The sequence below is a fragment of the Galeopterus variegatus genome, unplaced genomic scaffold (assembly GCF_000696425.1).
Source record: "Galeopterus variegatus unplaced genomic scaffold, G_variegatus-3.0.2 Scaffold1405, whole genome shotgun sequence".
NCBI lineage: Eukaryota > Metazoa > Chordata > Mammalia > Dermoptera > Cynocephalidae > Galeopterus > Galeopterus variegatus.
Window position 1 is genome coordinate 50,929 of NW_007727516.1, and position 15,130 is coordinate 66,058.

Here is a 15,130-nt window from a genome sequence, read left to right on the forward strand (position 1 = left end):
ATTCAGTAGAATAAGATGCTGTTGAAGAGGGACCCAATTAGCCCTGTAAAACCTCAAAGAAAGTCAGGACTTGCAAACACTAAGTATGCCAGAGAGGAGGATCTGGGGCTTAAAACCAAAGGATTAAGTTAAAGTCTATGTTGAGAATTCAGTCAACAAGGCTACTGTCATAAGCATAATGCCTGGGATCTAGGTATTCCCCTATCTTCCAGGAAAAAACAAAACAAAACTAAACTAAACTAAAAAATAGAGGGTTATTTTCTAAAAAAATTGAACAAATGATCTGGAGGCACTATCGAAGTTAGAAAAGAAGTGGACACCTAAGCACCAAGTCCTCTACATACTGGAATTTGGATGACTTTATTTATAAATATCAGAAATCTCTTTTTAACAATAGAGAGATGTGATATCTTACATGTTTGGAGGTAGAGTGACTCTATGGTTTTCCAATTCAGTGGCTGAATAACATCGTTAAGGACCCAGCATCATTTTATCTTTTTGTTTTGTGTTCTTCAAATTTCATCCCCGGGGATTATTCTCACACTTGAAAACATCTAATGAAGAAAAGGGGCTACATTGTCTTTTGTCTCTTTTTTTTTTTTTTAAGATTTAGGAAATCTTTTCCAGAAGTTCTCAATGGTTTTTACTTCATGTCTCATTGACTAAAATTGCAACACACTCCAATGCCTAAACAAACCACTGGCAAGAGGGATTGGAATTATTGTATATTAGCTCAGCCCAATCAGGATTTACCTTTGAGTTAAGGATAGGTTCACCTAGTTAGGCAGAGAAGGGTGGACACCTGAACCTATACTGGGTTATGTTAGCAAGGGGAAAAAAAAACTAAAAATGAATTCTGGGTAGGCATCCAATGGTGTGTATTACAGTGATCCAATATATGATCTGCTGTCCATCCACTCACAGCAACGCAAAACCTCCCAATTGACAAAGCCCTGCCCATGAATTCATAGTTCACAGTCCGTTTTTTGACTGCATCATTTTAAAATATGAACTGGCAAGCAAAACTCATCACACATTGAAGGAAAGCCTGCAACATGGACGTGAAAGATCAGCATAAGGACTTCCACTTTCAATCATGATATGGTAACTGACACTGGATAAGATCTCCCACCATATGCAACTATGAAAGTGGGCAAAATAAATAAAATAAAAATACTGTTTAGACTTGGTCAATGGGAAACCTAGAACTGTGATCCCTGATAGAAGGGAAACAAGTGAAGCAAGTCTTATAAAAACCACAGCTCTTTGCCTGGAGGCACTTTCCAGACCTCAGCCCAGGGAGTATGGTGGTGTCACTGAGCTGGGGAGACATAGGTCGGGTATCAGGGAGAAGCAAGCTGCACAGAGAAGGAACTCCAAGAGTCTGCACAGGGAAAGACTTCACAAGCCAATGCAAAGTATTTCACCTAGATCTAAACTTTCTTTTGTGAACCCTTGATACTGAATCCTACCTGGCCCTGGCCAATAAGCACTTGAAATTTCCACGTGGGTCATAATGCTACTGACGTCCTGGCACAGGAATATTGTCTGGAACCATATACACCTTCCCCAAAGTCCAGCCTCAATACATGGACACTCCATAGTGTCTACCAGAAAGATAAAGAAGTTCTACTATTAAGTCTCTAACTATACTTGTGCAATTCCAATTACAAAGATAAAAGGTAATTTAGGATGTCATTGGACACAACTACGATAGGGAAAGAGAAAGAAAGTGAGCTGAGATGCCGGTGCCCTTCAAGCTTTATTAAAGGAAAAGAATCTACTGGGCTGAGCTCAAAGTGGGGAGCAGCCTGGGGCTGCCCTGGAAATGGGGGACAGCACCAGGTGTGGGGGTGGTAGAGCTTATATAGTACACCAAGGGCTGGCTGATATAATCAAGGAGGGTCATTATGATAATATGGATGAGGTGGAGAACTGCATCCTTGCGAAGCAAAAGGGGTTTCTGTTTAAGTCAGGAGGCTTCTCCTAAAGGGAAGCGGGGAGGGGAGGGGAGGAGGTGGGCGGCACCATTTTGTACTTGGGCTTATCTAAAGTGGCACTGGTTATGTTGCAGATCTATTAGAAAAAACTACAGAGGGCAAGACAACCACATTTAATGTCCAGAAAGACTCTCTCCAGGAGAATAAAAGAGGAGAGTATTGCTAAAGTCACTGATGAAATGTGTTTGAGATAAAGGATCCTTTGCTTCAGGACAGTGCATCCCAATTGCTTGTGAGTATCCTTTTTTGGTGCCCCCTAACGAACTTGCTCTTGTTAAAGTCACCAGTGGCCTCCTAATGGCCAAAATCAATGATCTATTTTGAGACTTTGTGTTACTTGATCTTCCTACAGCAGTTGATACAGCTAACCAAACTTTATTTTGTAAACTTTTTTCTCTCCTTACTTCCTCATCATTATTATCCAAAGCATTTTCTCCTTTTCTTACCATTCCTTTGTAGTCTCTTTAACAGAATTTTCCATCCTCCTCACAAACAAACAAAATCCCCCAAACATCAGTGTCCTCCGGGGTTGTGTTTTGTTTTGGGTCCTTTTCTCTTCTCCCAGAACTCCCTCATTCATGGCCTTCTGCCACATCTGGGCCCTAATGACTGCCATGTCTATATCTCTAGATCCATATTTCTAACTGACTCCTAGATATCTTTGCCTGGATGCCCTGCAGGCATCTGAAACTCACAATGCCCAAAGCTTATCTTCTCTTCCACCTTCTCCACCTTCTCCTCCTTCATTCCCTATCTCAGGGAGTGGAATCAATCTCCACCTAAGAACCCAAGCCAAAAACGTGGGTATGATCCTCAGCGCCTCCCTCTCCATGCTCAATGGGCCATCAAGTTCTCTTAATTCTACTTCACAAACATTTCTAAAATCCAACCTCCCCTCTCTAGGCCCCAACCACAGTCTTTGCATAAGCATCAACATTGTTTTTATCAAAAACAGTTTGGCAGGTCTCCCATACCACCAGGCTCTTCCGTCTCTAACTCTTTCTTTAGGATAGAGATTATCAGACTTAGAGATGTCACTGTGCAGAAAAGTTTAAAAAATAGTTTTGAGAAATGACATAGTGTTGCCTTTTCTTTTTCTTTTTATTTTGTCAAGGCACAATATCATCTACTCTCACTGTCATTTCATAATAATAATGTAAAAAGACTATTTAACTTCAAAACTAGAAAGTAGCATACTCTCAGAATAGAATATAGTTCTTTAAATATATTAGGCTTTTTAAATGAAGCACAGTTTCCTGGATAGCAATCACTGATCCAGAATCTAGACTGTTGTCAGAGTGATCTTTCTCAAAAGCAAATGACTATCTTTACATTATGTAAATATTTTAATTTATCTACATACATATCATTTTACTGGCTTTTATGCTTATAAAGTATTGATTGTGCTGACACGCTGTTACACATTTGAGATTATTTTTATATTAAAATTTAAATATCTCTTTCTACATATCACCTTGAGGCCTTACAATAAAAGCCATACTCCTGAGGGGAATACATTGATTTTTATATCAATATATACATTTCCTTAGAAAGAAAAGTATCTCTTTAAGGAAAAAATGACTTGTTTTTGTCTGCTTATATGATTAGCCATCTGAGGCAAAATAACTAGATATAATAAGGTAGAAAAAATATTCTGGCCTGTGCTGTTATTGTTACATTTTTAAAAATTACAGGTTCTCTTAGATTATTACTTAGGCTTCCAATATTTCTTATTCCTTGCCTCCATTCAATTTCCTCTTGCAGAGAAAACCAAATGAAGAAAAATAATAAAAAGAGTGAGGTCTGTCATGAGCTGTTATTTTAACTCTAGTTTAGTTACCTCAAACTCTGGAGTGTCCTGGAAAATAATCATCCAGCATAATTTCCATGACCATATTGTTGAGTTATGCATTGCTTTTTACCACCACTTTAAAATTTTATTTTCTTGACACCTTTCAGGAAAAAAGCAGGGAAAGGCAGGGTACAATTGCTTTGTAGCAAAGGAACAATATTTTGATTTATCGTTGCATTTTAGCACCTTTCCTTTTCCCCACTAAACAAACTTTATTTTGCATTGTTCTGTACATCAACTTATACTCCAAGCACCTCCTTGTCAAAATTCATCCATTGACTGTATAGGTCCTGCCCCCCAGGATCCTGTGTCTCCTGGGCTGTGTCTGAGTAGTAGCCATGGCTCAAGTGTTCCCAGAACTTAGAGAGGAACTGGGAAGATTCAAAGCAAAGCTTGAAGGTATTTTTTTTTTCCTTTTTGTCTTTTTTCGTGTCCGGCAACGGATCGCAACCCTCGGTGTTGCTCCCACACCTTGCTCAGCCAGTGAGCGGGAACCGGTCTGTACGTGGGATCCGAACCCTCGGCGGGAGCGCCACCACGCTTCCCAAGCGGCGCACTGTAGCAGTGCGCCACTGGGCTGGCCCCGCTTGAAGGTATTTTTGATATAGCAGATGTTACTTATGAGTATGTTAAAAAAAAGCTTCTGGTGGTAACATTAGCACCAAAAAGGATGGGCTTCGATTCCTCCTGAGGCTGGCCAGCCACATCCTTTACCCCAATCTGAAAATCTTTTAGATCCCTTCAAAATCCCTCAATTTAGTGATAGACTAGCTTGCAATAGGAAAGAATTAATAAATGACATATGGAAGGCTTAGTACCTTATTTTATTTTTATTTACATATGTGTCTCACTGAATGCTAAACTTTCTTGAAGGTACAGATTTGTGTCTTATTCATTTTTATATCTTCCACCAAGCAAAATTACTCCTAGTCTGCAATCAATAAATATTTATTGAATTGATCTGAAATTTCAATTGGGAAGGCAGAATATAGAATTATTAAACTTTTGGTATCTCATAACCTGGCATGGCATTCTAACTCAATTAACTTGCTATATGACCTGGTGCAAGTTGGCTAACCTCTCTCTCTAATTTCCTAAACTCAAAAGTGGATTAAATGAGATAATGAATGTAACATGCTGGGCATTTCTTAAGTGCTATTTATACAATGAATATTACTGAGCTCCTACTGTGCTTTAAGTTTGAGGCAGGTGCTGGCGACAGAATAGAAAAGATGTGGGGTTCCTGCTTCATAGAGCTCAGGGTAGTTGGGAAGACAGAAACAAAATAGTCACACAAATAAATTAATTACAAATTGTGGTAAGTGCCATGGAAGAAAAAGTTCAGAATTCCATGAGACATCGTATGAGGGGGGCCTGATTTAGAGAGCTGTGGAAGGATTCTCTGAGCAAGTGGCATTTAAGCTGAAACTTAAAGGATGAGGAGATTCTCTATTTTCCCACTCCCACTCATTCAGCAGCCTTCTTTAGTCTGGCTTCCATCTCTCTACCTAAATAGCTCTTGCTAATGTCACCAATGGCTTCCGTGTTACTATATACATCTGACATTTTTCAGTCCTCTTACTTGCCCTCTTAGCTGCACTCAACACAGTTGATCACACCCTCCTTCTTGAGATACTGTCTTCTTTTGGCTTCTCTAACAACAAATGCCTCTTGATCTCTTCATCCCTCTCTGACTGTCTCTTCAGCCCCGTTTGAAGGTTCACCTGCCCCAATCCATCCATTAAATGTTCCCCAAGGCTTAGTCTTAGTTCCTCTTTTCATCTTATTCTAGACTTACGTTGTCTGATAAAAACATAACGTGAGCCACTCATGTTATTTAAGATCTTCCACATATTAAAAAGTCAAAAGAAAGAGGTGACAATCTTAACAATGTTTTTAACTCAATATATAAAAAATTATCATTTCAACATGCAACCAATGTAAAATTATTAACAAGAGATTTTACATTATTTTTGTATTCAATCTTTGTAATCTGGTGTGTATTCTAAATTATGACACATATCAATCTGTACTAGCAGCATTTTAAGTGTTCAGTAGTCATACATGGTAGTGGCTACCATATTGAACAGTACAAGTGTGAACTCTAGAGTTTAAATCCCCTTGCTGGGTGACCTTATCTCTGTCAGGGTTCCAATTCCCATCTATTAGATGATGCCTCGAATTTCATATCTGGCCCCAACTTTTCTTCTGAGCTCCAGTTCCTTACAGCCATCTGTCCTCTTCACATCTCCACTTGCATGCCCCAAGACACCTCAGACTCTGCATGTCTCACATTAAACTCATAATCTTCCCTTTCAAATCTGGGAATGTTTTACTATCTCTGTTATTTACATTACCATTCATCCAGTTTCACTGGCAGTAATCTAAGGGGCTTCCTTGATATTTCCCTCTCCCTCAATCACCTTATACAATTCATCACCAAGCCCCGCACATTTTATCTCCCAAATATCTCTTAAATCTTTTCAGTGTCTCTTCATAGCCATCATCCAAGCCGCTATCATCTCTTGTCTGGACAACTGTAATAGCCTCTAGACTGGTCTCCTTGATTTCATCTGGCCACCCTCAAGTCTACTCTGCACACTGCAGCCATGGTGGTATTTTAAAAATCTGATCATATTAACTGCAAATCCCATCAGTTAACTGTTCCCTCACCCATGAAAATACTTCAGGGGTTTCTACTGCTCTTCGGACAAAGGGATAAAGCCCTGGTATGGTCTAAAAGGCCCTCTATAGCAGCCAGACACACACACACACACACACACACACACACACGCACGCACGCACGCACGCGCGCATTGTAAGCTCTCCCTCCACCCTTTTCCTTCCTCCAAAGCCTGTACTTACCTTTCCAGTCTCATATCACATTCACTCCCTCCTTCACCTCTTTGCATTTCAACCATTCTACCATTTTTTAGTTTTTTAAATGTGTCATACTCCCTCCTGTTTTACAGACAAGAAAACCAAAGCTCAAAAAACATGTGCGCTTTCCAGAAACACAATGTTAGAGCTAGATTACCACTCTAATACTAGAATTACTATTCTTATTGTTTTTTTGGCAGCTGACTGGTACGGGGATCCAAACCCATGTCAAATTTCATATTCGTATTACAAGGCTGTGTTCTAACCAACTGAGCTAACCCGCCAGCCCCATGTCTCCTCTTTTAAATATGATGATTCTCTCCTTATTTTCCCTTTGTTAGAATATTCTCCATAAACCCTTCCCCTCCCCTTTGCCTATTTATCCTTCAGACCTCAGCCTAACTTCTACTTCATCAGGGAAGCTTTACTGGACCATTCTATCTAGGCAAATCCCCTTGTAATATGCTGTTACATCACTAGCTGTAAATTTACTTTTATTAGCATCATTGCTTGATTAATGTCTATTTCTGTTAATTGGCTTTATGATGACAAGGACCATATCTTGTCTTGCTCTCTCTATATTGTCAGATCCAGGCACACAGTAGGCACTGAATGTATGGATAGGTGGATGGGTGGATGGATGAATGAATGAATGAGTGAATATATCAGCCAGGCAAAGAGCAGCCCAGACAGAAGAACAGTGAGTATGAAGTTCTCCAAGGTCAGTAAGAACACTGAGAGCTGGAGCTAGAAAGAGAGTGGAGAGACTAGAGACATAGGCAGGGGCTGGATCATGCTGGGCATTTTAAAGGATTTTGGATAAATGGAAGCCACTTCTTTTGGGGGGGGGGTTTGTGTTTAGTTCATCAATTTTTATATTGCTAACTACCAACCAGAGAAAGCAATTTAAAATCTAAATAGAGATATATTTACAGACAGAAATAATGATATGTAAAAGAATAAGACACTAGTTTTTAGTAGGATGGGATAGGTGCTGCCTGGACCTTTAAGAAAAATAATGTACTTTCATGCAGCTGTGGTCAAAGCCTGTGTAAGATTTACTGTAAAACCACTAGCAAGAAGGCCCTTAAAGACATTTTGATGCTGATGAAACTTGGTGCCTAAGTTTAAAACTAATGAAAACACCTAAACTCTCTAGGTGGATAAAGAGCCATATTCAGGAGAAATTGAGGAGTTGGTGTAGGTAGCCAATCACAACCCATCGAGGCCACAAACTAAATCCCAAACTGCAATTTGAACATGAGACTCTCTCATAAAAGTTTGTAGGTACATAAACGGGCGAACTTCAATTACATTCTGGTGAAACGTCCAAAAGAAAAGTGCCCAGAAATAGTGAAAATGGAGTGCGAGCTCTTGCATTAATGAGAGAGGCTGTTGTGTCCCTGCGTGCCAGGACCAGTAATTCTTGTCAAGAATTGGTAAACAGCAGGAGTGTGAGAGGATCTCATTGTGATCCGAAGGTTTAAGGGTACATGAAACTAACACGGAATTCCAGGTTCCAAAATTCTCTAAGTGCCTAGACAGCCTCGCCCAGAGCTGTGATTGTATCAACGCAGTCCTTTTGAGTCATTAAAAAAGAAAACGAAAAAGAGATATGTGTACAAGTGAACACATTTCATAGCCTCTCCCCCTGCTTCCTGTGCAATGTATAAATAAGACCGCGAATATAAAACTTTTGGATTTCAGCAAAGACGCCCCTCGCTTTTGCAAGCTGCCCCGCTCCACGACGCCGGCATAGGAATCTCCAACTCACTCCGGAGCTGAAGATCCTTGTAAGCTTTACCCTACGCGGGTAGATTAGCACCGCGAATGCCCGAGGCTCGGGAGGAGTTAGGCGTTTGGTCTGGCCCCAGCGCCGCTCCAGAGGCGATTCCGACGCCCACAGTCGAGTCCTCCGCCATCCCAACATTCCTTGCGCTCCTACCATAGAGAGCAGTTTCCGGCGTCGCTTGTGTAGGTGGGTGGAGAAGGAGCGGGCCTTCGCCGCTCTGACTCGCTCCCTCGCGCTTTCTCGGGGAACATGGCGGGCGTGGAGGAGGCAGTGGCCTCCGGGAGCCACCTGAATGGCGACCTGGATCCAGACGACAGGGAGGAGGGAGCTACCTCTACAGCTGAGGAAGCAGCCAAGAAAAAAAAACGGAAGAAGAAGAAGAGTAAAGGGGCTGGCGCAGGTAAGGGGAGTTTTATGTGTTCCCAGTACCCGCCAGGAGTGGCCGAACAGCTTGGCCCAGGCCCGAAGGGGGTGGCAGGGACCGGGGACCCAGAGCACGAAACCAGACTTATTCCTAGGCCTGAGTGGGTGGCAAGGCAGAGCCCCAGATTCCCAGTCCCGAGGAGAGGTGGCTTCTCTTGTGGGACCAGAGGGCCGGTGGGAGTGGGGTGGGGGAGGAAAGAGTGCCTCATTTCCCCGTGTGGTAGCTCTTGGGTCGCAGGGCCCGAGCCCCTGTGTTGCCAGAACTCAGGTCCCACACAGACCGTGGCACGGACTTGAAACCGTGCACGGAGCACAACCCTACCATCTTCTGCGCGCTTTGGCCGCCTTCGCAAAAATCCGGTTCTGAGCCCTACTGCCGCCTCTTTGCTGGAGCAACCTGGGACGTATTTTCATCGTGGGTGGGGTGGACAATTGTAAAGCCTGACCGTACCCCCTTCCCGCCCACCTTTGCGGTTTACATTGGGGTTTTTGTTGCGGGCTGCACTTTTTGGGGTGTGTACGCCCGCGCATTCGTGTAACTAGCAATTGCAGAATATGTGGTGGTGGTGCGAATTTTCACCTGCCTAATCCCACGCATCGTCAAGATTTAGGGCCTTTAGGCCTCAATTATGATGCCACTTGCAGGCAGTGCAGATGGGGTATCCTGTGGTCCGGATGGAACTTCGCGGGCCGTACACACTAAATCCACCGCTAAGGCAAGGCATACAGCTAAAAGTTTACAATTGGATCATATTATGAGCTAAGAACTTAAACGTCTCATTTTGAAAAGTCAGTGTTTTTGTTGCACAAGCTCCTTTATTTTAGGAAAAATTGTTTTGACCTGTTTCTAATTAAAATCAGCCAGAGAAAGAATGAGGGGAAAATGGAGAAACCAGAAGTGATTAATGTGGAATTGTGAGGAGTAGGAGAGGCCTAATCTACATCTTTTTGAAATTTTTATTAGCTGGGAGTGGAAAAAGTTGACGTTGCTGGGACTCTTCCAGGTCAAAATTTAATCCCAGGACATCCTGGCTTTCAGATGAAATTCAAACTCTGCAGTTTTATCCTTTAAGGTGTTCATCAGACTGATCCTAATAAATTTTTAACAGTTGTCATCTCTCAATATGAGTCCTCTTCAGTAGCCAGAATGTCACTTCATTATGTGTTACCTGGTTCATTATGTGTTACCCTTTCTTTCTACGCATACATATTGCTCCTACAGCTAGAGTGCAGTCACTCCTAGAGCAGCGGCCTCTTGTGCTTAGATGTTCAAAAATTTTGTTTTTCAGTGATGGACTATCTTTTCCTATTTTCCCGATTTTACCCAGCCCATCGTTGCAGCTTTTATCTAAATTGAAGGCTGGAGTTTTCTTCATGAATCGTCTTCTTTCTAAGACCTTCAGCATGTATTGTCCGTCTTAAGTTTTTGTCTGGTAATTAAAGTACTGTATTTGTTGTAGTCTAATTGCTGAATACTTTTAAAAGTTAAACTACTTAACGATAGGGACCAACTCACACTTTTGTTTATACTTTAGCTGCTAGCATGTGTAATGGATATTTTGTTGAATTGATGAATGGATAATACTACTTAGGTAGGGAAGGTATTTCTCTGTCATTAAACAGATTCTTTTATATTCACAATAATGTTTCTGTTTTTGTTTCTTGTGCACTTATCAGGGAAAGATTTGTGAATTCTCCAAGATCCTTAGAACATATTCTAGAAGGAAAGAATCTTTATTAGATTTAATTTATGCTGTTTTATTTGATCAGCAGGGCAACAGGAACCTGATAAAGAATCAGGAGCCGCAGTGGATGAGGTAGCAAGACAATTGGAAAGACAAGCATTGGAAGAAAAAGAAAGAGATGATGATGATGAAGGTAAATAGTTAATTTGATATTTGCGATTAGAAAAGGTAGAAAATGTGACATTCTTTAAGCAAAATATATTTATTTGTATAGTCTGTTATTCTTTGATATTTCAGTTGTTAAATCCTTAATGTCACAGGTAAAAAGGAAAAGGTATTTATTAGCAACTCTTTAAAACATTGGGTATGTTGAATATACCCAACTTTTTAAAGAATATGTTGAATAGCTGCTCAGATAGCACAGATCTCCACTTGCTAGAAGGCCAAGTGGTAGGTGAGTATTAATCAAATAAAATTGAGAGGATGTTTATTTAATATTTTTTGAGCAACCAGTATGTACTACCATTATCCTAGGGTGCTTTCACATGCATTCTTGTTTTAACCTCATGGAAACAAATGAAGTAGCTGCTGTTCTTATTTTACAGATAGAGAAATGGTGCTTATGTGATTTGTTCAATGTGATAGTTAGTCTGTGTAGACTAGTGCCTGATCCCAAGTCTATTTCTTTTACTGTCTATACTTTTCTTCATTCTCAAAGGAGCATATTGATGCTTCTAAATTCTATAATAAATTCCCTGACCCTAGTGCCTTGTGGATATTTGGGTGCTTAAGATTTCTTTTAAAACAGCAACTGCTGGAATTCTAGTAGTTGATGCCACCAGTAAGACAGTGGAGGGAGAGAAGATTAGGTAGGAAAACTGTTGTTATTCTACAGCCTCTTATGGCAAAGGGGAAGATAGGGCTTTCCCATTCTTTGAGTTTGTGATTATATCCTGCCGTGATCACCTGTACCACCGCAAGTACTACCAGCCTAGAATTATGCCTTTCAGCCATCAGTAGGAGCTGTATTTACTGTGTTAGGGTAATGTAGAGTAGTTGTTTTTCCTTTAGAAAGATATGTTCTCTGCTTTCAAGATGCTTACAGTCAACATTTGGTGGAAAAAGTGCCAAGATTCAAGGGAATTGTTAGCTTTTCTTCTTCTTTGAGCAAATCTTCATTCTATCTTGGTTTATGCTTCAGATTATGCACATATTTTGAGCTCTTTAACAAGAAAGAGGTTTGTTAATTCAGGGTAATATAGTAGGTTGCTATAGATCCACTACGTGTAGAATATCACAATGCTAATCTTGAAGCGTGCCTTTGTTCTACTGTACCTCTGCAAGGTTGTGTAAATCTCCTGACATTGAAAGGGAAAATTTTTGCTTGTCAGATTGGAAATATTTAATTTATTAAAAATGATTTTAGGGGGCCGGCCCGGTGGCGCACTGGAGAGTGCACCGCTTGGGAGTGTGGCGGTGCTCCCACCGAGGGTTCGGATCCCATGTGGAGACCGGTTCCCGCTCACTGGCTGAGCCGGTACAGCAGTGATGGTGTGGTGGAGAAATAAAACATAGAGATGAAAGGGTATTCTGGTAATTGTAAGATTTATTGAAATTTGGAGGTGGAATTGTGGATGAATGCTGAAGGAGTGCTCATTGGAAGGAATTGGACTTGAATTAAACCAAATAGAAGAGACTATTTTGGGTAGGGATACTGAGAAAGTATTTGAAGCACAGTGGACAGTGTAAACTGGCCTTATGAGATGATTCATTGAGGGAGGCTTTGAACATTTTTAAGAATGTTATGAAAGAATAATATTGGTTTCGTATATATGCAGTGTTGTTTAGAGGAGAGAAAATGTATAGGAAAGGCAAGGAGATCATTTTGGAGGCCACTTAGCAATGCTCAGGCAAATGGTAATTTAAACTGATAGTCATAAATAGGAATGGAAAGGAAGGATCCAATGAAACAGTGTTGTGGAAGCAGAATTCAGAGGACTTGGAGTTTTTCAATAAGAGGAGCAGGAAGAAGGAGAGACATTAGTGGATTCCTGGGTTTGAACTCGGATGACAGAATGTTGATGCTGTTAAAATAGTGAAGTTGGGACAGAGAGCTGGTTAGAGATTGGTGGAGGGGGTTTGCAGGCAAAGAAGGTATCGAGTTTAATTTTAGATGTATTAAATTTGAAACTAGAGTATCGATGTGAAAAGTTGATCCTGTGGGCATCTGGCAATGTATTAGAGGCAATTCATTCAATAAATTTTTTTTTTTCCCTTTTTTGTCTTTTTTTCGTGTCCGGCAACGGATCGCAACCCTCAGTGTCGCGCCCGTACCGGACCGGCAACGGGATCGCAACCCTCAGTGTTGCTCCCACACCTTGCTCAGCCAGCGAGCGGGAACCAGTCTGTATGTGGGATCCGAACCCTCGGCGGGAGCGCCACCGTGCTCCCAAGCGGCGCACTGTAGCAGTGCGCCACCGGGCCAGCCCTCATTCAATAAATTTTAAGACAGGCTTATTAATGTGTAATTTGCCTAAAATAATTATCACCCTTTTAAAGTATATAGATGGTGAGTTGTGACAAATGTACACAATTGTGTAACTACTGTGTCAAGCACAATATAGACCATTTTCATTTAACATTTCCATCTCCACAAAAGTTTCCTTATGTCCCCTTGTAGTCATTTCTCTTATTCCACACCTGACTCTTGGCAGCCACTGATATGTTTTGTCCCTATAGTTTTGCTTTTTCTAGAATATCATGTAAATGGAATTATTCAGTATGCAGCTTTTTGTGTTTTTTTTTTTTTTCCTTCCTTTTTTTGTCTTTTTTCGTGACCGGCAACGGATCGCAACCCTCAGTGTCGCGCCTGGACCGGACTGGGACCGGCAATGGGATCGCAACCCTCGGTGTTGCGCCCGCAGCTCGCTCAGCCAGTGAGCGGCCGGTCTGTACGTGGGATCCGAACCCTCGGCGGGAGCGCCATCGCGCTCCCAAGCGGCGCACTGTAGCAGTGCGCCACCGGGCCGGCCCAGCTTTTTGTGTTTTTCTTGTTTCACTTAGCATAATACTTTTTGACAGTCATCCAGTTGTTGCATGTATATCAGTAGTACATTCCTTTTTATTGCTGGGTAGTATTCCAGATTTGTTTATCCATTTACTGGTTGAAGGATATTTGGGTTGTTTCCAGTTTTTGTTTATTATGAATTAAGTTACTATGAATGTTTGCATATAGTTCTTTGTGTAGAGATATATTTTCATTTCTCCTGGGTATACCAAAGAGTAGGATTGTTGGTCATATGGTAAGTCAGTGTTTAACCTTGTAGGAAACTGTCAAACATTTTCCAAAGTGGCCATACCATTTTGCATTCTTATCAGTAGTGGTTGAGAGTGCCAGGTTGTTCATATCTTTGGCACTTGTTATTGTCATTTAAAAAATTTTAGCCTTTTTAATAGGTGTGTAGTGGTATGTCATTGTGATTGAACTTGTGCTTCCCTAGTGATATTGAGCATCTTTTGTGTTTTCATTTGCCTTTCATATATCTTTGAAGTGTTTGTTCAAGTCTGTTGTCCATGTTTTATCATATTGTTTGTCATCTTATTAAGTTGTAATAGTTCTTTGTATATTCTGGATGCAAGTTCTTTATCAGATATATGTTTTACAGATATTTTCTTCCATGCTGTGGGATGTCTTTTCACTTTTTTTGATGGTATTGTTTACAGCACAATTTTAATTTTGATGAAGTCCATTTTATCTATTTTTTAAATTTATGGGTGGTGCTTTTTGTGTCCTGTCCAAAAAGTTAAATTATTGCTGTCTCTAAGGTCATGAAGATTTTCTTCTATGTTTTTTTTTCAAGAACTTTTATATATTTTTAGCTGTTACATTTAGGTCTGCGGTCTATTTAGAATTAATTTTTCTATATAGTGCAAGGTAAAGGTTGAGGTTCTTTTTTTTTTTTTTTTTTTTTTTTTTTAGATGTCCACTTGTCATTCAGCAGATATCAGTTGATTTGGGCATAGTGTTAATACAGAAAGAAATATGACCCAGTCCCTGCCTATTAAGAATATCCTGGGTTGCTATGAAAGAAAGATATTTGAAAACATAAAGTACAACATGGTATTATGGTTGGAACTGTTAGCATATGTGAGTATAGTTTCATATTCAGATCCTGGCGCAGAGTTCAGTAAATGGTGGCAATTATTCGTATTGAATGCATGTGTTGGACATTGGATAAGGTAATTAGCCTCAGAAGGATGATAGATATGAAAGAAGGACCACCTTATTATCCTATTTTAAAGATGAAGAAACAATGGTTAGAAAGAGGCTAAATAACTTGCCCAAGGACACACAGCTGGAAAGATTTTTAGTATGTTTAAAATTAGTTATACATCTTGAAGCATTTGTTTTAGGTTGAATCTAGTGTATATAGCAGTATGCTAGACACTGAATGCTTTCCAGAGTTAAAAACGATCTTATTTACACTTCTGTCCTTAT

The 15,130-nt window shown here is 40.5% G+C and overlaps 1 protein-coding gene across 2 annotated transcripts in view; it reads left to right on the top strand.

The window, feature by feature from the left end:
• The first annotated feature begins 8,691 nt into the window (after positions 1-8,691).
• METAP2 (methionyl aminopeptidase 2) overlaps positions 8,692-15,130 on the top strand; it is a 37,033-nt gene continuing 30,594 nt past the window's right edge. The window contains exons 1-2 of one of the 2 annotated variants that reach the window (XM_008576800.1): positions 8,692-8,924; positions 10,718-10,825. In XM_008576800.1, coding sequence (XP_008575022.1) covers positions 8,774-8,924; positions 10,718-10,825 — 259 coding nt within the window. In that variant the 5' untranslated portion in view covers positions 8,692-8,773. The remainder of the gene's footprint in view (positions 8,925-10,717; positions 10,826-15,130) is intronic. The other variant, XM_008576801.1, reaches the window with a different exon arrangement.